The sequence below is a fragment of the Podarcis filfolensis genome (assembly GCF_964270895.1).
Source record: "Podarcis filfolensis genome assembly, chromosome: 1".
Lineage (NCBI taxonomy): Eukaryota > Metazoa > Chordata > Lepidosauria > Squamata > Lacertidae > Podarcis > Podarcis filfolensis.
Window position 1 is genome coordinate 112,573,753 of NC_139604.1, and position 23,375 is coordinate 112,597,127.

Sequence of the window (23,375 nt, forward strand, 5' to 3'; positions counted from 1 at the left end):
GAAAGCAGCGATCCCTCTTGCTGTTCCTGGCTTCTGGGATAGCTGTGCAGCCTGCATTCGCTCCGTAAGACGCACACACATTTCCCCTTACTTTTTAGGAGAGAAAAAGTGAGTCTTATAGAGCAAAAAATACGGTAAATAAGGATGTTTTAAATTGGGTAGCTTCTTCAGCAGAATTGCCTGCCTCAAACAAGGGCCCAGCAATATATATATATAAATGAATGAATGAAACAATAAAAGCCAACACCCGTAAGTGCAATTATTCAATTGATGCAACTCAGTAATTTTTATTGCAACTGGAAGACAATACATCACAGAAACTTTATGGTAGGTTTTGGGAAAGTGTTATTTACAATAATAACTGATGAAAGAGTTTGTCTTTGGCAATATGATTACACATCAAGAAACGTAAAATGCAAGTATGCCTCTAGATCAACGTTTTTTTCCTTGTATTTCTGGCTGATTGCACTTGCCTTTCGACTGCTCATTTAGGTAAACACAAATACAACTTAACATCACTGTTTATGCCCCCCATCACAGTTCTCATTTTATGTCAATGAAACTGGCAGTTCCATTTACCTAGTACAGCATTAAAAACAAAAACAAAAAAGGAATTAAAAAACAGAAACAAAAAAGAGAGGAAAAAATGGCTTATTGCTGTACTAAATTAATCTATTGGCCAATGAAGGTCTCATGACCCTAAAGCATTGATATTGTACTTATTGGTCTTTTGATTGCTTCATCACTTTTTTTCCTGCAGAACAAAAGAAATATTTCAAAAATATTACAGAAGAGTATAAAAATGTACAAGTTCATAATGCTTTTCATACACTCAGAAATCATTCCCTATCCCCATCCCTTCCAACATTTGACACCAAGGCAAACTGAAGTAGTGAGTGTGTATAATGCAGACGCGAAACCGATAAAGCAAAAACAATTGTTTCCCCAAAATACTGGGTGCATTAGGGAAGGGCTGGAGAGGAAAAACTTATCAATAAACTTTTTTCAGAAAGCACTAAGTTCTCACTCTGAACTGGAACCAGAGAAAGAAAATCATCAGCTTTCAAGCCACAGTCGGCAAAGTCACATCATACAAAACATACCAGTCATATCAGAAGTCTGAATTCAGTAAAGGGCAGAGAGTTCTCACGGTCATTTCAATAACACCCTAATCCAACTTCTGCATGCAGATCCTGAGCGCTACATGAAATCATGTGTGCAAATACATCATTCTCCTTCCCAATTCAATAGCCTGGGCAGCACTTGTGTGTCACACCCCTCTTTTTTAAAAAGCTGAAATCCTTTCAATTGGCTGTTTGTGGGGAGCTTACTTGCTTCCAACAAAAAAGTTGATAGATGCGATTCCAACTTTCTTAAAAAGCCTACATGTCCAAAGCCCTGGTTCTCTTGTACCCACTCTGTTGAAGCCAAGGTCTTAAGTGGAGTTCCTCGTACTAATTCTAATTTCTCACATCTCTCCCCTGTACTCACTAGAAATAAAATGCAGTGCAACTTGATAGCATGTGCATCTACAAGGAAGTCTGTATTAAACCACTTTTGTGGTTTTAAACGTAGACCAATGAAGCACAGCCTGGTTCACATATGTAAAAAACTATGGTTTGCTGTGAGGTGGACAAACTTCTACAAACCCCTCCTCCTGCATAGCCAAGAGGAGAATTTCTTCCAAGTTTAAATTAGCTTTCCAAGAAGCTTGATTTAGCATTATGTTCAAAATGGGGGATTGTGCTGTACAACAAACAACAGTTAGTTAAACAAGCCAGCTTCATAACTCACAGTTTAAAGTTGACTTGTTTGGCCATTAACCAGTGTTCTAAACCATGATCCTCCATTTATCTATTAACAAGGAAGAGAGGGGAGTGTGTAAGGCTGTCACTTCTCTCAGGCTCATGGAAGCATTAAACCATGGTTTATCGTTGCATGTGCTAAGTTTACTCACTTTTGGTTTTGGTTTCTAGTCAGCAAGGCAAGTGGCTGCTTGCTGAGTTATAGGATTGCGTGGACGTAGTTAACATTGTAAAATCAACCCACTGATTCTGAACTTTCATCCCAGAAAAAAAAAGAGCATCAAAAAGGTTGCGCGTATCCCTACCAAAATGCTTCCCCTCCTGGTTTGCGGCTGATTACTACAATCAAAGGGGCGGGGTATGAACAGATGCGATGAGAAAAGTTCATACGAACCACATAGACTATTGCGCAAATGTTTTTTCTACATCCAGTTAATACAAAGCCTACACCAAAAACGATAAATGGATTTATGCGTTCTGCAAAGGAAAAGTAAACTGGGTGCTGTTAACAGCATCTTTTTATTCCCTACAATAGAAAGCAAAGAGACACTGGATGTTGGGCAGAAGATTATCACTGTAGCAAAATGTTAAAAGTATATTACATATGTAGTATAATAAGGTTATTTAAATTAGATCACAGTGCTGCATTTATGTGCATAACAGTGTTTTACATATTATAGGGAAAGCTGGCAAGAACAGTCACAGACTTGACTATGAATGAGCCTGGTCTCAGGTGGAAGAATACTTTTTAAAAATGGTAACAAACAAACATGGGCATAACAACAAAACTATTAGCTGGGCAGCTTACTGAAGTCAATTGCCTAATTTTACTTATTAATGACAAAATCTAATGACTTTTTGCAGGTTATCCAGAGCCAAATAATCTCCTGGTATAAACTGGTAGTGCACCCTTTGTTTTTAACAGTAGTTCTTTCATTTAATGTAGGAAGGTACCTGGGCTCTCTAATCACCCTCCTATCCTCCAGTTTGAAGGCAGATGGTCAGAATGAGTGGGAAAACCAACTGGTATATAACTGAGAATTGAACTGAGAATTGAATAGCCAATGGCACTGATCACCACCATTTGGCCTGTAGCATCTTACAGATGGTTCACAAGCTCTGCCCCACTACATTGAGATTATACACTACATTATGCCTGCCATATACTGGGGTTATGTTTAGTTTGGACAAAGGATGTGCCTGCATCAGCCCCAATCCAGACCGTTTCACCATGCACATGAACTTCTGTGCAAGCTGAGGCCAAGTTCATTCGCTTCTGTGTTGGGGGCAGCTCAAAGTGTGCAAAACACACCCACCTTTCACCCCTAAAGAAGTGAATGAGAGAGCCCTTGATTCATTGGTGTAGCAGCAGTTCTATCACCGATTTGCTCTTTGAGGAGGATCTGAAAACATGTTGAGAGGCACAAGCTTGTTGAAAGCAGCCAGCGTCAGGTTGGCTGTCAGAAAGGTTTGCAGAGATCTGCTTGTGCATCTGTTAACGTGGATGATAAACAGACTGTAAGGTAAGAATTTAATAAACGTAAGCGAACCTGGAAAGACTGGTGGCATACATTAAACATTTGCTTATTTTAAAGGCTTTACCCAAGTGCCCGAGTACTTTGGAAGCTACGTAAGAGAAACTGGATGCACCTGCCCCAATCCTGTATTCAGCCACAGTGAATGGGCAGAGCATCCTCATCACTGCTCAAAGAATGGCCAGCTCAGTAAGGACCTCTGTACCCCATCCATGCATCCTGAAGACCTTCTGAGATGTTATCCCATTTCAAACTAACTGAAGGTCTAGATAGAGGAAGAATGCAGCTGAGCAGGGTCTGCATCTTCTGAGGCATGAGTTAAGTGCTCCAAGACAGAGCAAATACTTCTCAGCCTCCCATGGGGGTCAAGGACTTACTGTTGTTCTGTACAGTACAAGAGGCCAAGTTGCTCACCTGCCTAGTGCTAGCTCAGATCCTGCAATGCAAGGTCCATGAGTCCTCTGCATGTTACCTCTTCCAGCTTCCTCTCACCCTGCTTGGCCTGCTAAGTCCATGGCCTTCAGGAGGTGCTTATATGAAGTCCTTATATCAGAAAATGCTCTGGGCTTGTGCAGTGTCTGGATCATGCCCACAAGTCTTCAGCACCGAAGCTATGATTACATTTTACATCCAACTTTATGAAAAACCCTCGATTACAGGTACTTTCCACAGTAAAATGGTCATACACAAAACAGGAAGAATTTGTGTATAAAATACATAAGTTGTCATGAATTCTGTGACTTCAGATTTTTCTTGTTAAAAAAAAAATCCCCACCTAAATTCTAACAAATAATCAAGTATTTCCAAAATAGTATTTCCAAAACAAACACTCCCTCTGTGCACTGTTTTCAAAATGGCTGTGGCACACAGGTAAGCAGCTCAAGAAGTGTGGAGGAAACAATCCACCATGTGGTGAATGGAAGTAAGCACATCCCTGCAGCTGAAGTCTATATAATTGAACCCAACTGCTTTAATCCACTTTTGGCATCAAAGTGAGAAGTTGGCACTGTAGGACCTAACACTGGAGTTTGTATAAAAGATGACAGTTTATTGGAGGTGGCTGTGCAAGAGACAAGCCAAGCTTTCATCGGATCTTTTCCATTTCAAAACCATTACTAATAGGAATTAGGTACTTAATTGGGATACTTAAATGAGACATCCTTTGCCTCCAAGAAAAGGTAACATGACATCTTTTGCAAAAAGATCACCTGCAATTGCTTTCTGTACAGTGATGATTAAAGGAAGCACCCAGCACAGACAATTTTTTTTACTCAAGCTATGACCCATGGGTGGTCAATAGATGGGGCATGACTCACCTAAAAGTAAGGAGTGCCTAGGTCTCTGTGGCTTTTAGTAGGAAAGTGGAGCATGGACTTTAATTTCAGTGGGAAAGCTATGGGACCAATTGATGAACTTTGGCTTAATTGTGGCTCATCTGTTGAACAGCGCTCCTTCATTTCTGCAAGCAATGAGTCATATCAGAACTGCTCTTTCCTGTTTACGAAACACTCTATCTGAAGATTATTGCTGTAGTAGATTAGCTACTGATGTAAACACTGTGTTTCCCACCTTCTCTATATATTGCCCTGAACACTGTAGGCAGGCCACAGCTGAGGTCTGGTACTACTCACAGGATGATTAGCATAGCAATGAATCCCAAAACTAGATAGAAGGTAAAGTATGTTGTGGACACAAAAACAGGGATTTGAATATTTGGCTCTACATCACCTGCAAAAGCTTCCAAGCCCAACGTCTTTGGGTGCCTGATTTATGTACAGATATCCTTATGGAATCTGAATCCCCATGGTGGAATTGAAGTTTGGGTTGTTGTTGTTTTTATTTTTTAAGTACTGTCCAATTAGATTATTTAATTGTTTTGTGGACCATTCTTACCAGAAAGAAGGTAAATGGTAAAACAGTCAATCAAAATGCAAGGGAAATAGCATTTTTGTGCACAAAACATTTGTGGTGGCAATGGTGGAGTATCTATTGCAAAGGAACCACTGGAGAAAAGGAAGTTGTTCTGGGTTTACACTGGTGTTGCTAAGCAAAATGTATGATTAGCACGGCTCCGTGCCAAAGAAGTGTAAGGCAGACTACAGCAGTCTTTGCCAACCTTGTGCCCCCCAGGTGCTTTGGACTAAAGACTCCCATCAGCCCCAAAGGGCACCAGAGGGTGAAGAGGGACACATGTGTGATTTAAAATGTGTTTAAGGCATGATGTTTCTTCTAAACAAGCCTCATTAAGCCTCATTCAAACCTCACGGAAAGGAAGGCAGTTGCGCAAGACTTGCACAGCGACCATTTTTTTAAACTTGTGCAAAGGATGGGCCTGAGGGGTTTTCCCTATTTAGAGGACAAGCAGGTGAAATGACACTTGAATTTGTAATTCAGCTTGCAGTGCACCTGCTGGATGCCCATGGTTTACAGGTGTATTTACTGGGACAGGGTGTGTGTGCATATGTGCACGCGCAGGCAGCCCAGATGTAGCAATGTGACATAAATCTACAGCTGCAATCTTCACCCCCCCCCCCAATGGCTTAGGCAAAGACTCTCTGCATTGAGGACTGACCCAGTACAAAGCCAGAATTCCGGTCAATTCCAAGATTTAGTTTCTAGACAATGAGCAATAAAGAAAGAATTTCTTCAGCATGCTACACTCCACTGGTTGTCTATATAGGCTACAGTGCTGATTCAAGCATGGAAATATTGGCATAATCAATACTAATCAGAATTAAGAACCATTCCCGTTTTTGTCTTACGGCTCATGGTGGAATATCTTTTTCATTCCACTAAACAGGCTACCACATCTTTTTACTATTAAAGTTTTGCTCATGCTTGGTAGAACTCCATGGCAATTAAAAGAAACATGCATATGGCACTCTAGTTCAGAGAGAAAACCCTTAAACTGATTGACATGGTTTCTTTTCTCTTTAGGCAAGTGTTACCTCCCCCCTTCTTTTGGCAGACGCTGACGTATTGAGAGAACTGGTAACACATAGGCTGAACTTGCCGATGGACCTGCGTCATTCCAAGCCTGATTCGACACTCCCAATATTTCACAGGTCTGTTGGCATGAGCGTCTAACTCATACTGTATGCATTTTCACGAATATCCAAGCCTGCAAAGCGGAATTCCCTAAGATGCTTTCTGCATTTCCTGCCAAAGCCCAACACAAGGCAAAAACCCTGAGCGCCAAAACAGCAAACAACACGACTTCTGTTCAGTGTAAAACTGTATTCAGTCTACCTACAGGTCTGGAACCCAAAGAGCCTCTTAGAAACGCTCCAGAGGTTGCCAATTTCTCTTTCTGGCTGCAACTTGTTGTGCTGCTCTAGGAGCACCCCATTTTTCCTATGGTGACCCACAGCTAGGATGGTGGTCCCCTAGAGACCTGGTCTATGTGCCGAGCCATGGATCACAGCCTACAGGACTGGAAGTCCCAGGATTATGGCCTTTGATACCATTGCAACTGAAAAAGAAAAGATCAGTCGGAAGAAGTTGCCTTATTGCAAAGCCTTCAATCTGCTAATGGAGCCATCACCGCAAACCAAGTATGGCTGTAAACAGAACATGTCTTCAGCATGCATCTCTTAAATCGCCCCAATGAAATCAAACCAAAGCCCTTTTGTTACTTGTTTCCTCACTGGCAGATGAGCAGATTTGCGTGGTCATCGTCTTCCCCCCAAATCAAATGGCCAAGATTCCCCCACCGTTCACAATTCAGTGTCTTCCACCGTCTTCCTTAAATCATACACACTCACTACTTGCCTTGCCCTCGAAATTATTGCGTAATGTTTTAATACATGTAAAGACAAAGAAAGGACAAACGTGTTCAAAAAACAGAGAAGTAGGGGGAGGGGGCTGAATGTGCAGACAAGGCAATATAATTCAACCATCCAAGCCCTACCCGAGCATGAAGTTTTATTTTTTAATATTGCAGAGTAAGTTCCCCAACAGTCAGTATTTATCCCTGAAAAAGGTTAAACCTTAAAAAACACCTGCTTCCAAAAAAAAGGAAAAAGGGAAAAAAGAGAGGAAAAAACAAAAAAACAAAAACCCAAAAAACAAACTAAGCCTAAGGGCTTAAAAATTAGAGGCATAGCCTTTTTTCTATTTTTCTATATTTATATGAAAATAATTCATGCTTCATGCTAAATACATTATTTACCTTACAAGAACTTTTGTTATTTTTGAATTAATAAAAAGGGTTTGTTTTTATTATTATTTTGTACTCCGAGTCCCTCCCAGAAAGGAATCCATGCAATGTGGATCAGAATTTTCAGCTGGTTGCAGTGGTTAAAACTGGAAATATATTGTCATTTTTTGCACAGATGAATCCTGACTGACCTTAACTGGGTACCTCATTTTGAGGAGCACAATTTCTTTATATTTTTGCCTAGCCAACATGGAATTTATTTTTTGGAAAGAATAAAAAAGCAATATAATACTAATGGCAGGTTTTGTAGCATTTTCCCCCTAGTGAGATCAAATCTTTGTGACTTATAGAAAAGGTTTTCTCATTTTGATCTTCCTTAAATATCTACTCATAATTTTCTTCAGATTTGATTGCTTTTCACTCAGGCAGTTAAGAACTCATAGCTTGTTTTCCCATAATATTTTTGCAGGCAGTGCCAATCTTCAGGCTTATGGCTTTTTATAAAACATTCTTTTAATTTAAATATAGAAGACAATTAATTGATTAAAGAATATCACTAGTCCCCCTCCCCCTCCACCCCTTCCTCTTTATTTCACTGAAACTCATTGCATACACAGTTCAGTATTCCATAATTTATAAATTAAGTCTTCACATTTTGAGCCATATACAGTACATGAAGCACTAATAGATCATTACTGTATGAGCAGCTGTCATTAGTGGCTATTCCAAGATTTCAATGGCACAACTGCAAGCAAATGCCACTATATATGATCCTTGGTTCTGAGGATATTGTGTGTGCCTCTTGACTTCCCCCAAATCTCAAGACACATCACACACAAACCCAATCATAAGGCCTTTTTTTCCACTTTCAATTCTTACAGCCTGGCCTGAACGATTTCCAAATTATCCCATTTCTTCTAGGTTATAAGAGATTTCCAAATGCCGAATTTTTATTCCTCTCACAATAACTGGTGACGTCACAGCATATTCAACCATGCATTTCTGACAAAGCTGGAGAAAGCAATGGCAATTTTGGCTTTTACTTTCTTTCTTTTTTTTGTCTTCATGTAATGAAAAGCTTTTGTAAAATTAGTTGAGTATCAGTATGAGTTCTATGGCTTCCATCTCCTTTAAAAAATTTAAAAACAAAAAAATCTCAAGGGTTCAAAAAAAAGAAAACACACACACGAAAAAAAAAAGAGGAGGAGGGGGTGAAAGAAAAGAAAAACGAAACAAAGAAAATATTTGTTGATATTGCCACAAATCATTAGAATTCACCTGACGTGCTGAAACGAAATTGTTTTATAAGTTCAATCAATGGATTTGTTCTCATTTTTCGTGGTGTCCTTTTGCTCTTTCTGCCCCTTTGCCGTCCGATTGGTGATGTTGTTCAAACAAGACCGTATTCCCGCCAAGTGCAGGAGCGATCCGGCCGCTTCTTTCATCTCCTCGTCGTCGCTCTCGGGGGGTTTCTCCGTACGCCTCTTTTTAAGAGGCAGCGTGTCACTCGGTACTTTTTTTGCCTTCAGCAAATGCTGACGTTTCTTGTGCTGAGAGGCGTAGCCGCTATCAGCTAAAGAATCCTTGGTCTCTTTCCGGCTCTGCCTTTTGTCCTCCTCTTCCGCTTCGCTATGGCTCTCGTGGCTGTGGAAGCTGACCTCACTGCCCTCGCTACTGTCCCGGCTGCCTTTAGTGACAAACTCGTAATGGTCGTCGGCGGAGGAAGAGGAAATGGAGTCACTCGTGGGCGACGTGCTCCGGTGGTTGGAAGATTTGGCACTGCTATAGTTGTGGTCCTCCTTTGGGTCGCCGCTCACCACCGGGGAGCCGCAGGACTGCTCGCTGTCTGTCCGCATCCGGCAGTTTGAGATTCCATTCCTGGAGAAGGGAGGAGAAGGAAACACACAATCAAATCAAATTCCCCTATAAAACTGTATTTTTCAAGAGAAAACTGCTTTCCCTGAATACAAACGAGTACAGTCATACCTCGGGATGAAGACGCTTCAGCTTAAATATTTTCGGGTTGCGCTCCGTGGCGACCCGGAAGTAACAGAGTGTGTTACTTCTGGGTTTTTCCACTTGCGCATGCACAGTCAAAATGACGTCACGCGCATGCGCAGACTCATCTTACGTTCGCTTCAATATGCAAACGGGGCTCCGGAACGGATCCCGTTCGCATCCAGAGGTACCACTGTATAGCCAAACCTAACATTTTAAAGGCCAAGGCTGATGGCCATGCACCATAAAAAGTGGCTGTAAAATGGAGGCCCCCTGGCACTCACTTCCAATTGGGTAAAATGTCTGGTCTGGGCCTCACTGTAGATCGTAGGGAAAGTACAGTCATGGCCTGTGGCAACTGCAGTGGGCCACACAATCTTGCTGGCCAGTGGGGCCATAAGATGTTAGAGCCTATTTAAAATTATGGAAAATGAATAATTTAACTGGCATTACAAATCCACCAACAACAAATTTACTGAAACTTTGGTTGATTTATCTATGCGTATCTTCCTTATCTAAGTATCAATTGATGGAGGCAAGTTGATGCATTTTGATTGGTTGGGCTGAGACTGAGGGGCACACATTTCTTTTTTGAAGTCATTTTTTATTATTTTGGTGCATAGTTATAGTACGGAAAATATTAATATGGACCTTATCTTCTAACAATGAATAGTAGATGTTTGCGTACCTGTCAAGTGCCCCAGGAAAAAAAAGGGTCATCCCGTGTTTTCGCATGAGATTGTGGCAGCCATTTTGGGTGCCAAAAGCACTCCCCCCCCCCAAAGCACTTTTACAGGGCTGTGATCTTGCGCGGTGCCCCAAAACATGCATTTTTGGGTGCGGGGCGCGAGTGAGATGTGTGTCACGTGACTCACCCGGGAGTGTGTCCCAGAAGACGCACACCCTGGTTTTGGGTCTGAAGGATGGGATGCATTTGTTATTAAATGGCGAATTCTCATACTTACCTCAAAAGCCTTGAAAAATTAACTACTTTGAAGCTATCATAGTATGCAAATTTATTTAAATTAACCAACTGCTTGATTATAATGTAATTCAATTAACTGAAATAAAAACACATTTAATCAGCTGGCTGAATTGAAAGTTCAGTGCCTAGCCTTTTCATGTTACTGAGTCTTTTGCACAGTTTCAAGATCATTTGGACCATTTAAGAATGCCAGAATTTGCAAACAAATTAAGCCCGCATACTTAGTAGCAGAAGTACTGTGTTACCCTACCCTTCCTCCAAGGAGCTCACAGCAGTACACAGTATACAAGAAACTTGCCCCATATTCTTTGTTTGCTGTAATCCTGGCTCAATATTACTCTGCGAGTTCTATGGCCAGGTGGGCATTTGAACCTCACCTCAGCATCTTTGCTTCTAGTCTGGTACTTTAACCTCCGCACCACACTGATTTGGTTTAGAGATGATTCAGTCCCAGTGAAATCTACTGAATGTGTGCTAAAAACAGCCTAAGTTATAATAACTGCTATTTAACTGGGTCGTGGATCAAGGTTCTGGAGATATTTTGAAACGCAACTGCCACTCAGGTGTTAAAACTTTTTGCCCCCACAAAAAAGTACCTACTTCAACAGTGCAGATCAGATTGCTACACAAAACATGTCAACACAACAGCACTAAAGTTACAGGGTAACTACTATATTCTAATAAACCATCTGTTGGTCCCAATACCAGACTGCATATGTACGAACACACAAATATTCCTTTTTTTTTTTTTTTACTTGTTGCACAATTTTAGGCCACCTTTCAGGGTAGATACCCTCCCATGATGGCTCACGATAAATAAAATTCAAAACAAGAAAAACAGATAAAATCAATGCAGTATAGTGTCATGTGCTTTTTGTGTCTGTTTGGGGAAGAGGGGTGCTTGAAGATTCAGCCACATTTCTGTCCAAACACATCACGTGCAGGACTGTGAGGGGAAAATGTTATATACTGTCACAGGGGATTTTCCATAGCATATGGAGAAGAGTCTATTATTTACGCAAGAACAGGGAAGTCTGAACAGAAAAAAGTAATAATAAGGGAATTTTAAAAAATAAAACTGACAAATGTACTTTGTATTGTATTTTTTCTATACAACACACTAAGATATAAAGAAGTATTCTGCAGTCATTTTGTCATTTAGCCACATTCTGGGGAAAATATGGTTTCTAGCTTACAGTGAGGGGGAAAAGTATTTGATCCCCTGCTAAATTTGCCCCTTTGCCCTCTGACGAAGAAATGACCAGTCCACTGTTTTAATGGTAGGTTTAATGTAGCTGTGAGAGACAGAATAACAACAGGAAAAACTCCAGAAACCCAGAAGACAAAAGTCAAAGATTGATGTGCATTATAATGAGTGAAATAAGTATTTGATCTCTCACCGCTACAATAAACCTACCATTAAAATTATGGACTGGTCATTTCTTTGTCAGAGGACAAACAGACAAATTTAGCAGGGGATCAAATACTTTTTCCCCTCGCTGTATTACGAGGGTCGTCGCAACTGCAAATTTGTTAGTATGAGGCATCCTGCAAAAACTACTTTTACAGTTGAGCTATATATTAAGGCAAGACCATTTTCTTTTTACAGGTAGAGATGACCATTCCATTTTGGATCAGGGTCACTTTTGCATGTTTTTACCCATCATTCTGTCTAATTTCGCTTCTGCATCAATCTGCAATTTGTGAAACAATTCTTCTCAATATTAATACAAGCTACATCTCAGTGAGACCTTGGGGTCTCAAATTTGCGAAGCCAAAATCTGGCACCCCCCACCTTCCATTCTACATCACTGTTGCAGCACCCTCTGTGGTGCCCCCCCAGGCTCTGGGCCCAGTGCAACCGAACCGGTCGCACTCCCCCAAATCCGCCTCTGTACATATCTAAATAAATATTTGATTTTTCCAAATTTCTGAGAACTACAAAAGAGAAGTGCTAAATCCAGTGGTCAGCTAAAGTGTGATGTGCATATTATCATAAGAGGCATAAAATGAATAAAATTTCATATAGGAACATGCAAAAACAGATTCCCTCAAACTTCCAGAGCTACAGGTATTAACTGTAGGGCTCCTTGACACAACTGGGTTTCCACTGCTGCATAAAACACTAATACAAAATAATCATTAAGGACCTGTTGATAACTTCATTTTAACTCAAAGGGATTGTCCTGAAGTACACTGGAGAATATACGTTCCCTCTTATGTCAGTTTAATAAAGTGAGGTCCTGTGATTTACAAGTGCCCTTAATTCTGCCCTACTTGATTCTCAGACTGTATGACTAATCAGAGAAGAACTGAAAATGCAAAGCGTTTCGATGACACTTGAGAGAAGCCACTCCAGGTCTTAATATCATCTTCCGTGGAAGTGATGTTTAAGACCATCAGAAGTGGTCATTAGGTCAGATTTCAGGCTGGATCTACCAATCTTGTATCTGGCTTCAGCCATTATGATAGACCATAGGGCAGCCTCCCTCAGCCTGGTCCCTCTAGATGTTTCGCACTTCAACTTCCATCAGCCCCAGCCAGGACCACGTTGGGGAAGGCTATCATGGAGCAACAGCATAAGAAGCCAGGAGAAAAGGTGAGAAGAATCCATTCCAAGGGTGGGTTATCCTTTGGCCCTCCAGTTGTGGCTAAACTACAACTCCCATCATCCCTGGTCACTGACCATGCCTGCTGAGGCTGATGGGAGCTGTAGTTCAGCAACATCTAGAGGGCCAAAGGTTCCCCAACACCTGATCCATTCCTTGTGAAATACTTATAGGGATTGAGACAACAACAAACATTTCCTCGAATCATCTTAATAAACAGACAGTGCTGAACCTGTTCTTAGTGGTGAAACACAAAAATATTTCAGGGAGAAATAAGTGAAGAAAGCATTTTGCACGATCTGGAAATACGGTGCTTTGTAGTGTGTTGTGGGAGGGGGGAAGCAAAGAGGGACAAGGAACTTGGCAGAGGGAGTATCACCCTTGCTTTTTTGTACCCTACTAGCAGGGGCACTTTGGGGGCAGACTCCAGGGGTCCCCAAGCCCTGTGTTTTACACTGAGCCTCACATTTAAAAAAAAACTTTGCTTAGGGCTAGGTAAGTTGCAATACGTAACTCTAGCAAGACCACAGACACGAATCATATTACTCAGTGCAGAAGCCAGGCTTTATATTTTTTGGGGGGGCAGGCTTTATGTTATGGGGCAGAACCTCAGTTAAGTACTTTTTATTTATTTACTTCATGGGGGGGGGGCAGCTGCCCCCTGCCCCCTTGGCTATGCCTATGCCTGTGCTTTAAGTCTTGTTTTAAGTATGTAGCAAAAGTACTGCCTTATTCTACAGGAGCTTGATCTAGATCTTTTTGAAACCAGTGATATTTTTAGCCATCCAATGGTAGTGAACTGCCCAAGTTGAATATATGCACACACAACTTTAAAAATGAAACTAAACTCCAATTGGCTTACAATGAGCTAAAACAATAAAGATTTGTATGAGAAAACACCTGATTTCTTTGCTTTGAATCTGTATCAATTATAGCTGTGTCTCAGCACACCTAACTATGGCTTGTATTCAACAAAGTTGTCCTATTTAGCACAGGATTTCTACCTGTGCAACAGGACTTCCCCGCTTTCTCTCTCTCTCCTCTCCTGCACAGCTTCTGAGCATCCCATTTTGATCCAGAGGGTTGGGGTGAAACCCAGAAGAGACGGGTGTGCGTGTGCAGGGAGAGGAGGCCCTGTTTTGCAAAAAAACAAACAAACCCCAAACCAGAGTTTGCTGTGTTGTGACACAACAGCAAACTATGGTTTGCCACAAACTGCAAAATTATGCGCTTCTGATCACGGTGAGCTAGGAAAGGATGCAGTATATGAGTCTGAGGCTCACAGCTGCTCATACACTTTACATTTAACCATGGTGTCACCATTTGCCACAAAGAAACTTCTATTAGTTATCATGTCAAGCTTCTGAAATGATAAAACCAAAAATAAACACGTATGAGAAGCTGGCAAGATTGCAAATACCTTTCTTTTCTGAGAGAGACAAATGTTAAAAAAACAAACCACAAGTTGCCACCTCCCCTTCCAAATTTCCATCCTTTCTTGCTCAATAACATTTTTTCCCCTTGGACATTAGGAGGTAGTTTATGATCCATAAATTATATGCAGAACCCAGCAGGGGGGAAAAAGACAAAGACAAAGCTCTTTCAATTATTAATAGCTAAACGCAATGTCATTCATGATTGTGCAGCACGCCAGATGCATTCACTCTGAGACGGTGTCACCACTGCAGGGGTTGTCATTAAACGATGCCAAATGCTTTAGAGAAGAAGTCATCCATATTCAAAACAATGGTACGGTGCATTTAAAACCAGCTCCTTAAAACCATTCATTAAGGAAGAAGCACGTGATGCCCTTTGAAGTGGCAGATTTCTTGGTTTTTAAGCCAAAATGCTACATTTTGAAGATGATGCTCCAGATCAGCACAATTTAGGGGAAAGACTTAAGTGACTTGGGTCATCATTATTATTTTTTTGCCTTTACTAGTTCTGGCAATTGCTGAATTAATGCGACGCAGTCAAGAAGATGTGCCACTGAGGCTTTGCACGACACTTGGCAAGAACACTCTTGCTCCGAGGGAGTCGAGGGAGTGAAGAGATTGAGCACAATAGGTGAGAAGTTGCACAGCATGGCAGACTCTGTGTAAGAGAGAAGATACCCAGCTTTACAAGCCAATCGGTGCACTACCATATTTTAATTTTACCGAACTTGTTTAGATGGTAAGGGGTGTGTCTGTGTCTGTTTATAGAAGCAAACCATGTTGCCTCCTCATCTCCAAAACTGCAGATGGATAATTGAGGTGAAACATATACTAGTCTACTGATTTGTGAACAAACCATTAACAGTCAATGGGCAACCCACCCTGATCTAAGTTGCTAAGAGAGCCCTGGGAAGCTGCTTCCCTTCTGCCAACCCTCTGGAGGTCCACTCGCCTCTCAACTCTCTCCCCCTGGGCTAGGCAGATGAGGAGCACAGATAGCAAGGGCCACCTGTTTAGCCCAACAGGAGAAGCACATGGGGTGCCTCCACCAACGGCATTAGCAATCTGCCCCACGGCATGTAGCCAGTATTTCTCCAAGCTTCCTGGATGCTGGCAATTGCAGCTTGCAGGGACATTGGAAGCTGCCTTATATAGTAGGCCCATCTAGCACAATATTGTCTGCTCTGCGAGGCAGTGGCTGTTCCAGGACCCCAGGCACAGATCCTTTCTGCCACCTGGTACCCAATCCTCTGAATTAGAGATGCTGGGGCTTGAGTCTGGGGCTGTCTGCATGGAAAGTGTACTCTTTATGACACCTGACTGAAATTAAAAATAATACATGTTGCCATATGTACCCCCCCATTTCACACCCACCCACATAAAAATCTTTGTGAAAAAGTTATATCAGACCCCAAAGTCCACATGGAGTCTCCATTCCGATATAACATTTTTCTCTCCACTGGCATCCCATGGAAGAAGACCATCTGACCACCTAAAGATTGCTGCTTTTTTGAACAGTAGGGGCTTGGTTGCACAGAGAAGAGCAGTGGGGTTGCCCACGGTGATGTGGCTTTTCCTGAAAATACCAAGTTGCAAATGCAAATTAGGGTATGTTTTCTAATGCTCTAGGCTTATAGAGTGTTCTATCGTAGCATGACTATTTAATTGTATTTATTAAACAAAACTAAACATTTCAGAATCAGGCTTGCCTGATATTTATTTGCAATTGGCACCCATTCATTGTTAGTCCCTGAACCCCAAGGCAACTTTTCTGGGGTTCCTTTTAGCATTCATATAACTTCTGTTTTAAAACAGCTGCATTGGTTACAGTTCTTTTTGGGGTATAAATGAAGGTGCTCACCTTAGTGTTCAAAGCCCTAGAGGACTTCGTGTTTCAGATATTTGGGGCCTATCTCCTTTCCCTACAGAGCCTCTTGGGTATTAAAATCAGTGGAGGGACCCCTCTTGGTAGTTTCACCATCTTCAGAAGTCTGGGGCTGGTGGTTGTCTGGGCATTCTCTGTGACAGCCCCTAGGTTGTGAAATTCCTTCTCCACAGAGGTGCGCCGGGGACCTTCATTGTATAGTTTCCACCGTATGCTCAAGATGGACCTCTTTACCCTGGCTTTTGGCATATGGGATATGTGTTTTCAGGGCCCATCCAACTCCTGTGACTGCTAATTTGTTTTTAATCGGCTCGAATATTGAATTTAAAATGGTTGTGACCTGTCCTGGGATAGTGAAGGGTGGGTAATAAATTAAATAAGTAGCAATTTCTTCCTACTCTTGAAAAAGCCTTTTTTGTCAAGAGCTGCAAAGGTGTAAACCAGGAACCATCATTTGTGTGTGCAGCCTACCGCTTGTGGTGAGCAACCGAAGCTTCAGCATTGCTTATCTTCATAGCAGTGAATTGTCCTTGGGCTTTGGACAAGAAGGGCTATAAACAGGCTGGGAATTTTCCTGAGCAGCAAGGTTTTCCTTGGTATATTTCTAGATGGATCTTGGTTTTGAATTCTTGGTTTCAGCTCCTGGTTCTTGGTTTGAAGCTATCCTCTGACAGCTGTCTAAAACTTAGTTCTGACACCTCTCTCTGTGTGTGCACAGTGGCCCCTCTCTATTGATTCTGGTTAAGAGCAAAGTATATTGTTGTATGGCCAAATGTAATTGTTCTGGAGAATAATCTTTGTGAAGACTGCAGCTTTTAGTCGCTGGTGAATCTGGGAAGTTAGTAGCTTTCGCTACTCCATATTTTCCCACACTTCTGTGCAGCGACGTGGAAGAGTTTCCATTTCAAAGCGGGAGAAATGTTTTCTCAGGCACTTCTGGTTCTAAGGGAGTAAATTAGCACTAAGCAGTATTCCCTGGCATAATCAGGTCCCATCCCAGTGGGTCAAAGAGTACAAATCAATGCAGCTAAGTCTGTTGTATTATTGGCAGGAAAACTTACAGGAGGGATTTCACATCATAATTATATATGCAAAGCTCCACTGCAAACACAGCCTGTGTAATGATCTGCTAATAAAACGGGGCTTTGACTATTATCAGAACAGATGTAGCATTAATGCAAAGGTGTGCACTGTCAATGCGGAGGGCAGTTCACCCCTGAGAGCATTGGTATCAACATGGCATATGTTTCCAGAATCCTGTATTCCCAAAAGCAACCTCTGCTCTGCGACGTATAAAGTGTTTTTCGGATTGAACAAGGGGAACCCTTTAAATCGTCCAGATTTATTTATTTGCAAAAACACTTGCTGGCTTCTCATTTGGGAAGATGTGGTCAGGTCTGCGTATGCCTGGTACCTACACTACATGCTACAATGGTTAATTTTGCTTTGGTGCTACTCAAAGTGTCAAAATGGCCAGTTAAAAAGGAATGGGAGGGGGGAAGCATGTAAAAAATGGCAAATAAATATATTTTGTTTATTTATGAAGAAAGATCAAATTTGTACAAAATAGGTATGGGTATAAAATAATGATGGAAGGCAGGCCTCAAAGCAGAAGCTGGAAATGAAGTCCCAGAGTCAAACTGATCTGTTTTTACCAAAGCAAGAGCAGAACTGAGGTAAAAATAATACAGTTGGGCCTTTGCTTTATTACCCACCCACCCTTCTCCAACTGGTTCTCATGAAAAACTAATTGCTGACTACAGTTCAACAGTGCAGAATAAAACAGGTGCCATAATCTGCATGTTTTTCTCAGCATGAGGGTGCGGAAAAGAGTTATTTCCCCAGACATTGCTGGAGTGTACACTCTCATTTTTCCTTGTATGCAAGGTAGTGTACGTGAACATGTCTAAATACTGAGCAAGAATGCCAAACATTTGTAGTGGGGAGGGAGGCAGGCGGAGGTAACCATTTTTATCCCTCAGAAAAAACCATTTTTATCCCTCAGGAATTCCCTCAAAGGCCGCATGTGAGACATGGGAGGAGCCAAGGCCAAAAGTGGGTGGGGCCAGAGCTGGTACCTTGGCACCAATTTTCCTTCTGCCATCCCCCCCCCCTGCTAAAATCCCTTCCAGTGAAGCAGCTAGGCTTAGAAAAAAATCCGGGCTGGCAACTGCCTCTTCCTATCCACCCCCCTGCCACCAAAAAGGAAAAGAAGAAGAAGAAAACCGGCAATTACGGTTGTAAAGATGCCCCATTCAGGGGCGTACAAAGGGGGCACGCCCCAGGTATCACTCTGGGTGTGTGTGTGACAAGATGGACTGCTGCCTCTCCCCAGCTGTAGAGCAGATGAGGGCGTGCATGCAGTCAGTATGGGCACCGCTCACACGCCGTCCGTATGGGCTGCCACTCACACGGCAACCGTACAGGCTGCCACTCGTGCGCCCATGGGCGATTCGCCCCACTCCTTGGCATCCTGCCCCGGGTGCCGGAGAGGGTTCCTCCGCCACTGGTCCCATTCACACCTCCATCTTGGCCATTATACATTATAATGCACAGGGTGGAACAGAGAGAACAGCTTGTTTATGGCAGAAATGAAATCTGAACCAGGGACTTCTGGATTCCTGGTTCAGGCTCTTGGTCATTAAGCTTCTAGCTTCCATTCACAATGAAAAATCCTTGCAATCATTCACTTTTATCACGTTCCCATTAACTTTTTTCATCATTGCTCCACCTCAAAAAAGTAGCAATGGAGGCAATGACAAAAATATGGTCCCATTTAGTAGGAGATCCCATTACATGAAAGTTCCCCAATACAATCTATGACAGCCTTCCTTAATGTGGTGCCCTCCATAGTCTTTGGACTACTACTCCCATCAGCCCTCGCGAACACAGTCATGGGCTAATGGGAGCTGTAATCTAAAACACCTTGAGGGCTCCAAGTTGGGGAAGGAAGATCCATGGGGACTCTTCTCTGGGAAGGCATCATGTGTATGTTCCAAATGTAATGAATGGGAGCGTAGAATAACCCTTGCTGTGGCCAAATGTTTTCTTTGTGATTATGGCTTAATTTCACCAGACAGGAGCACATTTAAAAAGGAGTAATTACAAGAAAATTTCAGAGACCACTCTTGTCAACCTGACATTTCACCTGTAAAAAAATCGACCACAGACTACCAATTCATACTAGTCAACAATTGCTCTTCAGAACAATATAATGATGTTTTATAATTTGTACGGGCTTGCTAAAAACAACAACACAGAATAGTAAAAACAGGAAGCAAAAATAACAGCAACAAGCAACAGAAAAGCAGTGTAGATATAGTGAAATAAGAGCTGCTGTCAAAAAAACCATGTTCTGTTGGGGCAGCTTTAGTGCTAAATAATGATGATTCAACACACTAAAAATAGTCAATTTCCATTTACAGATTAGACTGAAACAAAAGATCTATTTATGTGGTTTAAGCCAAAAGGACAACAGCAGCATAATGACATAATCTCCCAGGGCTAATCTTTACGTATGTCAAGTGGCGAATTCGCCCTGGGTTTTAGTATTTTCGAACAATGCACATTATCCAAACAATTCACAACACCTTGGGTTGGACACTCAAAGGTGAAATGATTGCAGAAGATCACTAACTAATTGGCTCAAGGGCCAGCAGCCAAGTGAGCTTGCACAGAAACTGGGAAACAATGAAATTCATTCATTCAATTACTGTTTGAAAAGGGAACAGTCTACAAATGGCTTAAACAGGCTACAACTGTGAGATGTAATGAACAAAACACACACAGAGAGAAAAAAAGTGTACTTAAGCATGTTGGCTAAATACTTAGCTGAAATACTGCATTTTTCTTATGTTGTGAGCACACAAGTAGTCATTTGTACATAATCTTGTGATCAAGTAGACTATGGGCACTTGACCAGTTGCATTTTTTTTTGGGGGGGGGGACAATGACAAAACATTCCCTGATGGTACTGAAATAGTGAGAATAGACCAGAAAAGAAAGAAAAGAAAGACCCAAATCTAAGACATGTCTTAATATTCAGTGAAATATGTAAAAATGTAATAAAATAAAAAATATGCATTTAATATTTTGCCTGACATGGCAATTGCTTCTGGGAGAATTGTATGCTAGAGCCACCCCTTGACAAATAAGAACAGAGTGAAAAGCTGGATAAATTTGTTTTTCTAGTAAATGTTTCTGTACGAATCTGAAAAGCTGCATTACTTGTGTGCAAAGTGTGGCCACAGCCACAGCCACAGAGAAAGGATACCTCTAGATTTTGCTTCAAAAGGAAGTAAATTGTGGTGTAGAAGCTGCACTGAAAATCTGTCAATGATCTTGCAAATAAACCTGTTGCAAGTTCAGCAGCGCTCTCTCAAAGAGTTCTCCTTTCAAGGTTCTTTACCATCTCCCGCTGCACCACTGATTCTGTACTTACCTTACTGCAGCAGCCATGCTTCCGATTGGGTTTATTGGCAGTGGCCTGACTCCTGGGAAGATTCCTCTACTCAGAATGCGAGCTCCATTTTGGATAACTCCGGGAGGAACTGGAGACAAATTGCAAGAAAAAGAGGAGGACAAATTAGCTCAGTTGTGAAACTGACATGTTTATTAAAATATCAAGCTTCATTGGAGCGGGGGAAAGAAGAATCGCTGCTTCATAAATTTATATATATATAAAAACAACTTAGGAAAGAGTTGCATGTGATATTTCATGAGTCAAGTGTAGCCACAGAGAGTTGTGATAGATCAGTCAGTGCAACATACTGACAAAGCATGAGAGCTCCTCTGATCAAATCTCACTCCAGCAACTGACCTCTTGGGAGAAGTCAACATGTGCAGGTGGAATAAGAGTGGAAAGACTTAATGCTTGCCAGATCATCTCTGTTTTCTTACTAGAACCTGAAGGTTGACCAGCTAGAGCCACACACAAATGATACACAGAATTACTCTCCAAGAATATTCTGAATCCAGATTTTTTCTTCTTTTGTACCAGAACTGAACTGAGCTCACAGTCCCTTCACACATAAAGGTCATTCCTACTTAGCTTTCTTCATTTCAGCAGTCTTATTTAGATGTGGGGGGAATGTTTTGTTAAACAAGTGGGAAACAAAAACTCTTGCCGATGTATGCCAAATGACTCAAGAGATTTTACCAGTTGACCCTGGTGCATCTTCTGCCCTGTGTCAGAGAATAGGACGTATCTTTGTAAGGTGTCCAAGTTCAATCCATGGCCTCTCAAGATAACAGGATCTCACATATTTTACTTGTGAGGAAACACATATACAACGCCAAAGGAAACTCCTTCCAAAGGTGAGCAATCTTAAGGGTGACATCAAAATCCTCACCATGATTACTCAGAAACAGAGAGGCACTTTCTCGAATAAACTGATCGTTTTTTCCTTTTTCTTCTTAGCTTCTAAAAATACATTAACAAACTAGCCCAACATAACCCCACCCCTCAAGAAACGGATACAATTTGACTAAAGATCTGAAAGAGGCAACCTTAAATGTTAGTTGAGTGAAAATGAAGTGAACTGTGCTTAGAAAGAAAGAATCAGCAAAACTGAGGCAATTCATTTATATGCTCCCACTTCTCCCCCATTTCCCTTGTAAAACTATGTGCTTGTGTTTCAGACACCTGTTTAGCTCAAAGCAACTCCCTACTCACATTAAAATGAAGGCAAGGTTTCGCATAATGTTTATTTATTTTTATCTTGTCTTTCGGCTCCTAAAAGGGTGCTCAAGGATGCTTACAAGATAAGCACCCCCCCAAATTCATATTCTACAACTGTTACAACAAGGAAAACAGCCAAGACGGATAAAACAGCAGAAAAATTCGCCACAAAACAGTCAGCCCACCAACATATTCATTAGAAATCCTATTTACAGTAATGCCCACCTTAAAAACGTAAGAGATTCTATGAAAGAAAAAGTAATCACGCATCTCTGTGGAACACAGTTTCTTGACTGTGGTCCAATCTCCCCCCGCCCCCATTTTTAACCACAATACAAGCAGGTAGAACAACAATATATAGTGTCTTCTAATAAATGTCGGTCATGGGATCTAGCCAGATGTTATGGGGGCACATGACTGCTGCCAACCTCCTCTTCCCTAGTGATGTAGCTCCCCAGATGTTGCTGTACTCCAGCTGCCATCATCCCTTACTACTGGCCTTGCTGGCTGGGGCTGGTGGCAGCTGAAGTCCAACACAATCTGGTGGGCCAAAAGTTCCCCATCCGTGCCCTGTAACATCTAATTGCACCATCAGAATCCACCTTCTAGTTTCTATTGCCAGCATCTAATATTGGATGAAGGGAACAGAATAAATAAGGCACCCATTAATTGCACGAACCGCTAGCATACACTGTAAGCAAAGGATTGCCAGGAATGACAGATTTAATTTACATGCCTTAACTCTTGTTGCACCCATCAGATGACAGAAAATTGTACATTTTCCTGCAAAATAATCTTTTTTCCCTTCCTTTTTTGTCCTAAGGAAATGTCACTTCGAGCCCATTAAAACAATTAGGCTTTTGCTGATATTTCCAGCAGATGTTCCACAGTGTAAGGGTACCCATCACACAACAAGGGGGATCGTTTGGAGGAAACTGAAGTTAGCTCAAAAGAGGCCCTATACATCTATTCAAGAGTGTTCAATAGAAACGTCTTTGTTCCATGGGAAAACGTTGCCTCCCAATGCTCAGGCTTCATGGCACTCAAATTGAAATGGACATCAAATGCCCAAGGCGGCTGCTGAACTGTGTGCCACTTTTGCACCAATGACATTTGCTTTATGCAGGCGCAGATGTAATGTTCCTAATCAGGCTGTGGGATTGCAAACTTCCTTCGCCCACCACCTCCTCCGTTCAGAAGCACAAGTCTAACCACATCAGCACCGACTATAACAACGGTTAAAGCTAAGTAGATTTCCCACTTAGCCCAGAATCTGAAATCAA

General features: G+C 41.7%; 1 protein-coding gene across 8 annotated transcripts in view; it reads right to left on the reverse strand.

The window, feature by feature from the left end:
* Positions 1-254: 254 nt before the first annotated feature.
* Positions 255-23,375, reverse strand: part of FOXN3 (forkhead box N3) — a 193,886-nt gene continuing 170,765 nt past the window's right edge. For 7 of the 8 annotated variants that reach the window (XM_083616370.1, XM_083616368.1, XM_083616369.1 and 4 more), the window contains 2 exons: positions 20,854-20,962; positions 255-9,377 (listed from right to left, as the gene is read on the reverse strand). In XM_083616370.1, coding sequence (XP_083472496.1) covers positions 8,810-9,377; positions 20,854-20,962 — 677 coding nt within the window. In that variant the 3' untranslated portion in view covers positions 255-8,809. The remainder of the gene's footprint in view (positions 9,378-20,853; positions 20,963-23,375) is intronic. The other variant, XR_014548782.1, reaches the window with a different exon arrangement.